Source organism: Cupressus sempervirens, chromosome 1 (genome assembly GCF_028749045.1).
Source record: "Cupressus sempervirens isolate cs-2001-9-10 chromosome 1, ASM2874904v1, whole genome shotgun sequence".
Lineage (NCBI taxonomy): Eukaryota > Viridiplantae > Streptophyta > Pinopsida > Cupressales > Cupressaceae > Cupressus > Cupressus sempervirens.
In genome coordinates this window covers 145,562,554-145,576,032 of record NC_143118.1, presented here as the reverse complement: position 1 = coordinate 145,576,032, position 13,479 = coordinate 145,562,554, and the positions used below count along the sequence as shown (strand labels likewise).

The window sequence follows — 13,479 nt, the reverse complement described above, 5'->3', positions numbered from 1 at the left end:
CTTGTGCCACACTAGGAGCTTTGAAACAAGGTATGCACATCCATCAAATCATGATAAAGATAGATACAAGTGCTTTGGGATAAATGCATGCAAAATGTGGAACCATAGATACAATTAACTATTAGCCATAATGTTTCATAAAGATGTCAATATTATAAATACTATTAAAAATATTTAATTTTAATAAACAATTATGCAATGAATCACAAAAATTTGAAAATCAAATTGACAATTTTTATTTTTAAGGAGCAATTTTTTTCAATTTTATATAACATCAAATTATATTCTATATTTTTAGGCTTTGATTATGTATGAATTTTTAGAATCAATTTTTAGGTCACATTTCTTTGAATTCTCTTTTTCTTAATGATGGACCATGGAGTGTGATTTGAAACATAGATTCAAAAAAATCATATACCATCATAATCCATTAACATTAAAATTATATTGATATGAATTGTGAAAATCTAATATGTATGCTTTTAGATTCAACTGTATCTAGACTTTTTAATTCCATCTTTTAATATCAAGAATAAAAAAGTGATTTTGAAAATGAATAAAAATCTAATTTCAAATTGAATGTACCTTATGAATCAATTAATTATTAATTTATAAGAAAAAGTACAAAGTGAAAAATATATAAAGAGAAGGTGCCAAAGGGTACAAAAATATAAAAATAGAAATACATTATATAAATATAAGCATCCTTATTTATTTTTTAATAATAGATTGCAATTAAAAATATGCCATCATTCTTATAAATCAAGCTATAATCTCTCTTACCATTACTTCTTTGTTAAATTACTTGTATACTGTACCAAGTGAGCTTTCTCCAATTTATTCCTATTATTTATTAGATGAATTACCAACATATATAGTAGAAAGTACTTAATTGAGATTTTTATTAAAGGTTTGAACTGCCGTTGGTTCGCATTTAAAGATTTAAGAAAGGATAATGATACCAACATTATAACATAGTATCAGTCCATAGCTTTGACTGAATTTATTTGGATAAAACAACAAATAAAATGACTCCTATTCTGTCTGATGGCGAAAAGAATGGCATCTAACTTTCATGTTGATGTGATTAGGTGTATATTGCATATTTACCCTTTAAAGCTGAGGTTTTTAAGGACACGTTTTAATTGTCTGTCCATTGTAGAGCTTTAAGACTCATTTATGCAACGGCTGTTTGGTGAAGTGTCCCCTCAAGTGAAAAGGAAATCAGCTAAAACTGATTAAGAAATTTGGTGGCTATAATACTTTAATGGTTGTTAATTGATTGCAGTCCTTCAATCAATTAGCACTATTCAGTAAAGCAAATGATTTGGAGTTTATGATATTGGATGATTTAACTTACCTGGTTTATAGTTCTCTTTATTATAGATATATATAAGTTATTTAATTATTTAACATACATGTATTGAAATATTGTATTATTACTATACATTAATATATTTTATTACAAAAATTTATGTAGTTTTGTGGTTCTTTTCTATTTATATTAATGCATTCTATCGATGAATTATATTAGTTTAAAGAAAATTGTTAAGAAAATTTAGATACAACAGCAATTTCTATAGAAGCTCAATCTTACCAATGACATTATGAGGATAATGTTACAGAAGAGACATTTATTGAACAAAGGAAGACGACAAACAAAGATAAAACATCAACCCCCCATGACACTTTATTCAGAGTAGTACATGTAAATAAGACACAAGATATAATAAATCCTAGGAATACAATAATCTGCATTAGTGTCACCAGACGACACTACTCGAATTAGAAGGAAAAATAACTAAAACAAAAATATAGATGCAATATGACACTTTATCTTAGTGTATTTACAAAATGTATACAAATGATATCTACAAAGACTAGAAGAGACATAAGGCTGATACAATAGATAGTAAAACCTATGACGAATCATTTGAAGCAATGAAATTGATCTTTGGACTTGAAACAACCAAGATATCTACCAGAATGAAAAAATATCCAAAATTGAATAGAATATGCCTAGAGCATCATTGGAAAAATAACTAGTATCACTGGAAAGAGCTCTAAAAGGCTTTTCAACGATATAAAAAATTCCCAAATCAAAGATCAAATGCTCAAGATATGTCTCCTAGAATACAAAAATAAACTCCTGACTTTGACAACCAAAAAAAGCCCAAAAAAAAAATCAAAACTAAAAATTACCTATACCATTGTGATAGGCTCAAAACTAGCTTTCCAGTGATATCTCATATGCGAAAAACGAAGTCCACATGTCTAAGATATGAGAAAAAATGTAAAGGTAGGTCCAAACAAAGCTAAAAGGGCTAACAATATATGCTGATGCATTGCTGACAGCAGCAAGTGATGAACTCATAATTGATGGTCAAATGACAATCAAGGCAAAAAAAAAAAAAAAAAAAGCTTTAAAAATGTCCCCCTTGCTAGAAAAAACTCGTTTGAAAAAACATAGTCACCAAAAAAAGGCCCTAGAGCTGGAAAATAATATCAGATATCCAAAAACATTGGGGACATGAGGGCGGCATCAAAGTGAGCCACATTGATTGGGCAAAATCAATGGGTCATCCACATGTAGGGGTGGGGTTCCAAAAACACAAAAATGTGTTGCCCCACACAAACCAAAGTCCAACTTAAAAAAAAAAAAAGTTGCTCCTAATGGCTCTGGTGCTTCCTGGGGTGCATGAGTTGTACAAACAAGGTGCTGCCGAAAAACAAGGACGACTCTAGGGTATGAAGGACATGCAAAAAAAAGATGTCGCATCTTTAAAGGGAGCCACTCAATAACAAGAGACGCTGAGTCCAAGGTGGATGTGGGTACATGTGCTTAGCCCAAAACTATGGGTTGATCCCTTGAAAAATGGTGCCAAAGTTCACCGGTGGTCAACGATATCAGAGGAAGGGCTCATAGGCAAGAGGCCACATGGATTATGACCATGGGTCAAACTACGAGTGCCTATGCAAAAGGGACTGACACATAACTTCTATATAAAACACATACATTTTACTTAATCTCCTTCTAACTTTGAAAACGTCCACATCTTTAAAAAAAATTATCCACCAATTGCATGAAAAGAAGATCGCCCTTGAGAAAAATATATATAAATCATCGTTGCCTCGAAAAATATGGCCATGCCATACAACCTAGGAGCTATTATATTTTGCCTAAGATTTCAACAATGTCCAAATTAGACAAATTATTATGGAAATGGGGGTTTTTTGATGCTTTGAGCTCAATGGTGATGTTCACTTGGGCTCAAAGTGACTAGAAACAATGGTTCCCCCAGATCCAATATAAAAAATCTCTAAAAGCTCAGATTTGAAAATTGAGCCAAACTTCTCATAAATAGAATATGGACATGAAGATCTGGAGCTCTAATACCATGTTGAAGTTGATGAAAGATCAACTCCACAACTCCCAAGAATCACTTGCATGTAAACACCTGTTATAGAAAGAGAGAAGCACAAACTATGGAGGTTGGAATTCCCAGATTCGAGGATGAGACATTCTTGATGAGCAAAAAGATAAATTGCTATTAATCAAAAGTGAATGAATGTAGAAAGAGAGAACGATCCTTAATTAAGGAGATCCAAATCTTAAATGGTAAAACCTAGGTTGTATTAAAATTATTTTAAAAATAATTAATTATTATATGCCTACAGTTTAGCTTAAGTAAAATAGAGTTAATTAGAAAATATCTAATTATTCTAACAATTTAGATATTAGAATTAATGTAGGACATATATTTGTAATCTCTAGTTCTTTTTCTTAAAGTCTTAAACAATTCCTGAGTTGTGCTAACCTTTGATACTTCATTTAAAAGTTTTTCTAATTATAAAAGTTTTTGTGTTATAAATTTGAAGGCATCTTGTTAATTGCGTATGTTCTTATTTCTATGTTACAAGTCTAAAGAATAAGAAAATAGTTATTAGTAAAAGGATATTATTTGAAATTTTTTAATCTTTTAATTTATTAAATTTATAGTTGTAACTTATTTATTATATTTTATTGAATCTGATTCTACATGTACCAAACTACATTTCTTATTTTAGATCGAACTCAAACTCAAATATGTATATTTGATTTTTTTAATGTAGGAACCTGACATTTAATAAGACTTATTGCCCTCTTCCGACACGACTTCCTACTCTAATCAATATTTTCTTTCTTGATTAATGCTCTACAACTACAATCTACCATTCAAGATCACACCACTTCCCTCTTTCCTAGTATCTTCCTCCTCTAATAAACACTTCCTCCTAGACTTATACCTAAGGCAGAGACTCTAGTTGCACCCAACCCTTGTTATTTGGACCCCATCAACTTAACCCCTTTTTAACATATTGCATGTACTTTTATGCTATATTTCCATAACTTGTCACTTAATTTGTCACTTGGGGTCGTAGTGGTTATTTAGTTTCCTGAGCTACATGTATCTATAGGGGGAAATGTGTGAACACGTTATGTTTCCATTTTCACCATATTTGTTTCACGACAAGAAGGTAGGAATGTATCTAATATTTTATTTTATTTCATGTTTACTTTTTGAAGATCATTTTTTATATAATTTGTATTGCTTATTTCTTTGATATAATTATTTATACATCTATAACATCTTGGCTTACAACTTATGATCTTATGTTTATATGTGTTTTATGTTCACATGCTAATAAGGATAAAATTTTAAAATAGTTACCATGGTGACATCTTCTATTTTCTATGCTTATCAATTACTTACCTAATATTGATGTTTTTTAGTGCTTGTTATCAACCCTTATCAAGCGTAGCATTTAGGCCACACCTACTTCCACCTTTGTACATGCTTCCTTAGATCACATATCACCATTTTTCTTGCTTGATATTATCTTTAATTCTACCATATCTCACTTGATGGAATTACATTATTTTTTATATGTTAGGTAGAGTCATATCTTCATGCTAGAAGTAATCATTTATTCTTTTTGCTTTTTGGTTATGTTCGAAATTTTTTACTAATTATTATTTTTTATCATGGTGTAGATTTACGATGAAACAATAGTTATAAATAGAAGACTCAAAGTGACATTCATATTCATATTACTTTTTACAAGTGACCAAATATTTACTTAAAATGTTGATTACTTATTCATTGACATGCATCTTCATAGTATCTTGCATGTAAGTCAAAGTGAGAGAAATGCATAATGCATATCATATGCTTTTCCCTTGCATTTTAACACCCATTAGGAAAGTTTGTCCCTAGTTCAATGAATAGTGTGCAAATCAACATATTTGTGTATGGAAGTTGGCAACTTGACCTTACTCTAATTTCAAGCATATACATCGTAAGGATCCATACCCTATATTCAATCTTATCCTTGCATTATGCTACATTGTTTACACAAGGTACAAAATGAACCAAATTTGAATTCTAGTGTCAATTTCATGCAAGAGCATCCCATGGCCACAAGAATCCTCATTTGGAATAGTTTAGAATCCTCGTTTGGAATGAATTGTGGGGAGGAGGTGGTGAGTTTAGACTAATCTAGCAAATGAAGAGTACTAAACAATTGAATCATTCGTGCGATGTTCTGCATGACCATTTTCTAGCAACAAAGGATGATAAATAAGAGAACAAAAATAAAATTCCTAAAATTTATGCTATAATTATGAGTTGTGATGTTGAAATCCATCATTTTAAGGATATGCACATATTAACTAATATAGGATAGCAAAAGGATAAATAAATTTTATGGGAGACTAAATGTGCAAAATAATTAATAACAAGTTTCAAAAGTTGAATCAAAGGTGTTGGAAACTCTTCAATTTAAGGAAGAAAGTGAAGAAAGGAGAATTTCTCATGATTTTCATAATATTACCGTGAAGTAATGCCTGTGGATATAAGAAGAAGTAATTATTTCTAATAAAACATTTGATGTTTTGAATTCATAAAAATAGAAATTAGATGGTGGAATAGAAGAATGAAGATGATTTATGATAGGACTAAAAGATGAACAAATTTGGGAAAGTAAAATTTAGTCTAGCTAAGTATTAGAAGGGAAGCATAATGTTTTTGTGGTGTATGATTCAATAATAGAACTTCTTGTAGAATGCACAATTCTATAACTAATGCTGATTTGTAAAGTATACTAATTTTTTTCTTATCCAACAAATTTGATGTACAATAAAGATCATCATTTTATTGATTTTTAATGATGGAGTGTTAACAAATGAGCTTGATATTATAGAACTCTGTTTAAATCCTATTCACTTTTTCTTTGGTATATATCACTTTTTTATATGGACTTTTTAAAAGACAACTCCAACTTTAGTATCAATAGTAGTCACTTTTGTCCAAAATAATATTGAGCAAATAAGATAGCTGAACATTATAATATAAATTGACACAACACACAATAATTTATTTAATACAAATAATATTACATCCTACCATCATCCAACAACCATAAAACAATAAAGTAGAATTTTAATGAGAATCTACAGTTAAAACAACTATTACATTATTCTTAGATTACATCACATGAATAAGCTTGAAAACAAGAAACTTTATTCAAATTTGAATATTACTTTGCTTTGACACTTTAATTATTTTATATGAATTAATTTTAAAGACAACTTCAAATTGACTATCATTGATAGTTATTTATATTCACAATAATATTAATATACTAATAAGACAAGAATCTACAACTTATAGGTAAATTGTGAACTTCTTAGGGGGAGAGTTCGAATCTACTATTAACACATAATAATAAATAGATAATAAATAATCAAGACTTTGACCAATTACCTATCAAAAAAAAAATATAAATATAATAATAGAACAATTGATCATTACAAATAAATTAAAATATAATATAAATATCTACAAAATATAAATTTATATTACTTCTTATTCACCAAAAAAAACTACTAAAGAACAAAGTGAATTAATACCAAGAATTTGCTATTCCATTAATTCATTAACCTTGAATAGCATCACAATTCAAACCTAAAATTTTATTACATTAACCTCGAATAGCACCACAATTCAAACCTATAACTTTCTAGAGTTGAAGTTTAAAATTGAATCCATTTCTTCCTTATGAACTTGTACACAAAATATTTCTAATTCCACCCTAATCATATCATTTAATATTTAATATATAAAAAGCACACTGGGATTACTTTTCTTCCACAAACTCTCATTCAAAATCCACATTACATCGGCAACTTGCAAGACTTATGTAGACATTGCACGGCTAATGCAATTTTTTATCATTATCTGGTAGCACTCATTATCTATCAACAATTTGACCAAAGGAGAATGAACCTAGATGACCTAAATATAATTCCGAATAAATCGTTATCAACAATTCGACCAGCGGAGAATAAACCTGCCCAGCTTTAACCTTCTACGAGCACCAGAAAGAGATTGAAAATAACAAATTGTAGGTGGTAAAATCATTGATATTCAAATGGAGCACGCAACGCAAGGTTTATTTCTGCTTTTATCAAATTTATTAAAAAATATTAATAGAAAGTAGTCAGATTTTCACAATCTATCATTGAATATAATTTTTTTTTCATCATTTTCCATCACAAAATGATCCATTCATCATTAGAATAAAAGAAAGTATAAGAAAGTAGAGAAATAATAATCAGTAGAATGAAAAAATAATAATATTATTTTTCTACTTACACTTTCTTTCATTCTGATGATGTGTTGATCCCATCAGTCAACAATAAATTTTGTACACAATCAAATTCCAGAAAAATATTTGCATTATAATAATCAATAGTTACACAATATACTTAATAGATATACTGTAAAATTGAAATATCTATCTATCATATTTTCAATTCACCAACACTTAAAAGACCTTAGAAATGGAAAGAATACATACAATATGCTCTTAAAAATCACAATAGATAAATTTTACACATTCTTTTTATATACAATTTAATATATTTTCAGAAGCCCGTTTTCTTCAAATTGCACCTTGCCTGAAAACAGTGCTCTGTGGCCACCAGTATGGTATAGAGAGCACTATACTGCAAGTAATCCTTCCACAAAATAAATCTTAACTCTGTACCAATTACAATCAAAGTTCTGCAGTAACCCCATACAAGAGGACAACATATGTAGCATTTGGTAAGATTAATTACATGGTTCAGAGGCAAGAGCTTACAATACTATCGTAAATTATAAGGTTCTTTTTTGGGAGGTCTTGAATTCCAGCGTACTTGAACTTAATAAATTGTGAGCCTCTTATCTGAAAGATCTCAAGTTCGAGTCTATTTGAACTTAATATAAACAATAATATTACAATGTGAAAGAAGAAAAATGCATAACAGACCCCATTTTATTCACTGCTGTCTGGTGTAGTGCTTGTGCTCCTCCACTTTTCCTGAACAGAAGTGGGCGATCCAGTGTACATATGGCTCAGCAATTTCTTCGTCTCCAGGGCGCCATTGAATGAATTATATGAATTGAGATTCTTTCGAGTCAACCCAACATATCCCAACCGTTTAATTTCCTGAAGCTGGTTAGTCACTTCCATCATATTAGGCCTGTCATCCTTTTCAGCAGCAAGACATCTGAAAGCCAATTCAGCCATCCTCCACACCATGTCTCTAACCAAAGGCTTCACATTGATCTCCAACTTTGGATCCACAAGCTCATGAAGAGCCCCACTTTGAATCTTGGACACAACCAAATCAGCAAGTGAAAATTCCCTCCTATCCCTCGTTAAATCCACGGCCTTTCTGCCAGAGATCAGCTCAGCTAAAACCACTCCAAAACTGTAGACATCACTTTTGTCCGTAAGGCGATAGCAATGGTGATAATCAGGGTCGACATAGCCAGGGGTGCCCTGAGGGCCAGTAGAAATGTGGGAGGCTTCTAATGGCACAAGCCTAGAAAGCCCAAAATCTGCTACCTTGGGTTTGAATTTATGGTCTAGAAGAATGTTTGAAGACTTTACATCTCGGTGTACAATTGGGGGGTTTGTGTAGAAATGAAGATATTCCAAGGCTTGGGCGGTTCCTAGGGCTATGTTTAAACGGGCTTCCCATTCCAAGCTAAGGTTCCCTTTGGTTTCTCCATGGAGATGATCTGCCAAGGTTCCATTTGAGACATATTCATATACTAGAAGTAGTTCGCTGCGGTCCTGGCAATACCCAATTAGAAGCACAAGGTTCGGATGGTTTAAAGAAGAGAGGATGTGTATTTCATTGAAAAATTGCTCCACCCTTCTAGAGTTGTCATGGAAGAGTTTTTTCACTGCAACTAATCGGCCATCACTGAGCTTCCCCAAATAAACCGAGGCAAACCCTCCATCGCCTAATTCTCTATTGGCATTGAAGTTATCGGTCGCATGTTCGAGTTCTTGGTAGCCGAAAATCAAAAGAGAGGAGCCCCTCTTGCTTTCAAAAATGTCCAGTTGGATGTCCTTCTGGGTCTTACTACTTTTCTCAAGCTTCGGTTTGGCCGGAGGATCCTTTTTGTAACATAGAAATAGAGCAATACTTGCAGCGCTTATCAACAATACCAATCCAACACACAAAGCTGCACTCCAAGCAGTCAAAACAAAGTTAAATTCAATGAAACGAAAGGGAAATTTAAAGTAAAATGATGCTAAAAAAATATATACAAAATCGATTTTAGAAACAAATTTTATTCTAAATGGATTGTGAAAATCTGATAATGTTAATGAAATCTAAAGTATTAGTAAATGCTGAGAAAGAATTCAGTTGAATCGGAGATGAGAAAATCATCGAACCAGAATCAAAATTAGCATTTGTTTGCAGATGTTCAGCTTCAGAGGTTTCTAAAATCCTATTCCTAATATCAGTTGATGTAGAAATATATCTCTAACAGAATTTACACTAGAATGAAATGTTCTGTTTTGCCGGTTGCCAAGCTGTGGCATCTATGGGATACTAATGTTTTCAGTTTTAGCTCTAGTTTCCCTTAACAGTCCATGCGTAAAATTGTTCTAGATCTTTACTTGTCTATGTACAAGCACAAAAAGCTACAAATCATTCAAATCTCATGAAATGCCCATTTGTGTGCTTCTGCCATGAACACGGTAGAGAATTCTGCACTTCTACTCAAAAACGTTCTTTATATAAACAAAGTAATATAAACAGCCTTCTAGGCCCATAGTTTTCCATTTTTTTTAACTGGAACTTTGGGCGAGTGAGGGCTTATTAGCGTTTAAGTAGTCCAGTAATGATTGCATATATATTTTGTTTCAAAACTTTGAAATGAGAACAATCTCATTTTCTCGGAACCATGATGGGATAGCTTCCTGATTATCTTCTTCTATACCAAATTATGGTGGAAGAAATACTACCTCTTCTAGGCTACGTTACATTCTGTAACATGATATTAGTTCCAATGAAACTGGAAACGTAGAATTTGTGGGATTTACCTATTATAATTGCGGTGTAAGGTATGTCTTTGTGACGAACACCGTTCGAGTAAGCGGTTGGGTACGAACTAGCCTCTGGTTCTGAGCTAGGGCTAGCAGCAGCAACTTTAGGTAGATCTGCAAGAAGTTTCACATGATTACAAAACAGAAAAACAGCATGTTCTCACAAAAACTCAACGAAGTACCTGATAACAAATAAAATTTTAAAAACCTTACAAAACAGAACCAATACCCATCAGAATACCAATTTGTCAAAAAACTAATAAATCTTTCAAATCCTCAGAACACAAAGAACCGATACAAATCTGGCAAGAGTTCTAGTTCTATCAGATTAGCCGAAACTAAGAAAACTTTATGTTGAATCACATACCAGAGGAGCTTCCATTGATTGTAGAATTGGGATTTTCCGGGACAGAGCAAACAAATACTCCCGAGACGGTGAAATTAAACCCACAAATCCCCTTCCTTTTTTCGCACGCTCGACATTTTCTAAACATTTCACCACTTTCATTCCACAAAATTTCAAACCCCTGAAGAACCTTGTCAATAATATCTTGTAGATATTGGGGAACCCGTATGGGTACTTGAATCACCTTGCAATCGCCGAGCAAAACCGAAGGCGGCGGTATATAATTCCAACCATAACGCAAATTATCAACACTGCAACCCAAATCCAGGAGCGGAAGATGAATAAATGTGCACCCCAAGAAGAGGGTTAGATTGGTATTATACGAAGGAGCCACCATGAAAGGCGATGCCGTCAGATTAACAGCTTCGTGTGGAAAGGGGCATTTTAGATTTGAAAAAACTCCATCATTAACAACTGTTAATGTGTTGTTCTTGTGATCTAAAACAGTGTAGTTAACGCCATTGATTGCGAGATGCGGTTTGCCAGAGACACAATGAATCTGAAAAGCCGGGTGACCGCATCCAGAATTTGCTAACCCGAAAGGATACGAGATATTAGAAAAACGGGTGCCGCAGAAAGCATTTGGGCAATCGGAAAAATTCTGGCAGAGGCAGCCATTAGAGAGAAGAAGAAGAAGAAGAGCAAAAAGTAGACTCAGAGCACTTTCAAAGAGCAAAGCATTTGACATGGTATAGAGATTAAGGAAACAGTACAGAATCCGTTCAAAAGCTCAAGCGCAGATAATCGAAATGTGCCGTTGGTTTGGTAATAAATCGATTAATGGACCGTGTCAGGCCAAAGCCCCATCTAATCTTTGTACAGTTATCTCGATTCCCGATTTCGTTGAGTTGTTTTAATAAAGGCAAATTTTAATTTTGCAAATGCTTTTGCTCGGCATCTAATGAGCGTGGGACAAATCTGTGATATTACTTGGTGTTCGTACAAACACTGTCGTAATCGTCTGCAGAGAACTGAATTAATTTCAGCTGTCTACCCACCACGTCAGTAAGAGTCATGAAAATCGTCGTTGGAATTTGAGGGAGTAAAATGGGAAAAAAGTCAAAAAATTGAAGATACAGGTACGCAGAAACTCTTCTTGCCTGAGATTTCAGTCATTTTCCTACTTATCTTTTCTTTAAATATTACAGTGACCACATAGAATGCAAATTTTGAATGAAAATAAAAGCATGTTATTTTTACGCTGAGAGGCATTCTATACAATGGCAGCACAAATGCCCAGCACTGAAATATGTCAAGATTTTTTGTCAATTAAAAAAAAAGGCAGAAGTTACAAACTTTTAAATTAAATATTAAATTATTAAATTATAAAATAAAATAAAAATATTTTCAAAATAATAGCTAGTTACGCCGAGAGGCGTTCTATACAATGGCAGCACAAATGCCCAGCATAGAAATATGTCAAGATTTTTTGTCAATTAAAAAAAAAGGTAGGAGTTACAAACTTCTAAATTAAATATTAAATTATTAAATTATAAAATAAAATAAAAATACTCCCAAAATAATAGCTAGTTACGCCGAGAGGCGTTCTATACAATGGCAGCACAAATGCCCAGCACATGAATATGTCAAGATTCTTTGTCAATAAAAAAGAAAAGGCAGGAGTTACAAACTTCTAAATTAAATATTAAATTATTAAATTATAAAATAAAATAAAAAATACTCCCGAAATAATAGCTAGCCAAAATAATAAGATGCCAAATGGAGGCCGAAATAATAGGCCCGAAAAAATAGGGTCCGAAAAAGTAGGACTCGAAAAAATAGGGCCCGAAACAATTTTAATATGATTTATTTTTTTGTTAAATATAATATTGCATGCAGATTCATGTTTTTTTTGTGGGGAGTGGGGGAATTTGAAATAAATTCGTGGAATGTGAAGAGACGTCTATTGGGGGAGATGAGGAGTTTCTCACAAGCTATAAAACAAAGGCTTCTCATTTCATTTTCATTTTATGTTTTTGCAGGAAGGAAGAGGTGGAGATTATTGGAGGATTAGATTGGAGTTTTTGAACAGGAATAGATTGAAGTTTTGGAGTAATTTTTTCGTTGGTGAGATTTCTATTTTCTATTTAGATTTAGATGTAGACGTAGATTCAAATTAAAAATTAGTTATAATATTCTACTTTGATTTATATTTCAATTTCAATTAGTTCCATTTAGATTTCTAGAATTATATTCGAAATTGTTTGCACTTACTTTTAATAGTTTAATCTTGCATGTTTGATTTAGATTTAGATTTGCATTCAAAATCTTTTGAGTTATATATTTTATAATACTTTTCATTTGGATATTTTAAAAATGCATGTTTCAAATTAGTTTTAGATTTGCATGTTTCATATTAGTTTTAGATTTGCATATTTCAAAATAGTTTTAGTTTGCATATTTTAGATTTGAATGTTTCATAATAGTTTTACATTTGCATATTTCAAAGTATTTATATTTTCATGTTTCAAAGTATAATTTTATCATTTATGTGGATGACAATGTCACCATGAAAATATGCTTTGAAACATGAAAATATAAATACTTAGAAACATGCAAATGTAAAACTATTGTGAAACATTCAAATCTAAAACACGCAAACCAAAACTATTTTGAAATATGCAAATCTAAAACTA

The 13,479-nt window shown here is 31.8% G+C and overlaps 1 protein-coding gene across 1 annotated transcript; it reads right to left on the bottom strand.

Moving 5' to 3' along the window:
- Positions 1 to 7,906: 7,906 nt before the first annotated feature.
- On the bottom strand, positions 7,907 to 11,768 carry LOC149576604 (LEAF RUST 10 DISEASE-RESISTANCE LOCUS RECEPTOR-LIKE PROTEIN KINASE-like 1.5). The gene is made up of 3 exons (XM_089818172.1): positions 10,805 to 11,768; positions 10,435 to 10,551; positions 7,907 to 9,566 (listed from the first exon to the last, which is right to left on the bottom strand). The coding sequence occupies exons 1-3, from the start codon at positions 11,529 to 11,531 to the stop codon at positions 8,362 to 8,364; spliced, it is 2,049 nt and encodes a 682-aa protein (XP_089674298.1). The 5' UTR covers positions 11,532 to 11,768; the 3' UTR covers positions 7,907 to 8,361.
- Between the last annotated feature and the right edge of the window lie 1,711 nt (positions 11,769 to 13,479).

Bases quoted from the DNA above. Each gene is read 5' to 3' on its own strand.
- LOC149576604 (XM_089818172.1), bottom strand. From the start codon at position 11,531: ATGTCAAATGCTTTGCTCTTTGAAAGTGCTCTGAGTCTACTTTTTGCT. The intron at 10,552-10,804 runs GTATGTGATTCA...AACTTCTTGCAG, and splicing joins AATCAATGGAAGCTCCTCTG to ATCTACCTAAAGTTGCTGCT. The intron at 9,567-10,434 runs GTAAATCCCACA...CTTGGAGTGCAG, and splicing joins TTACACCGCAATTATAATAG to CTTTGTGTGTTGGATTGGTA.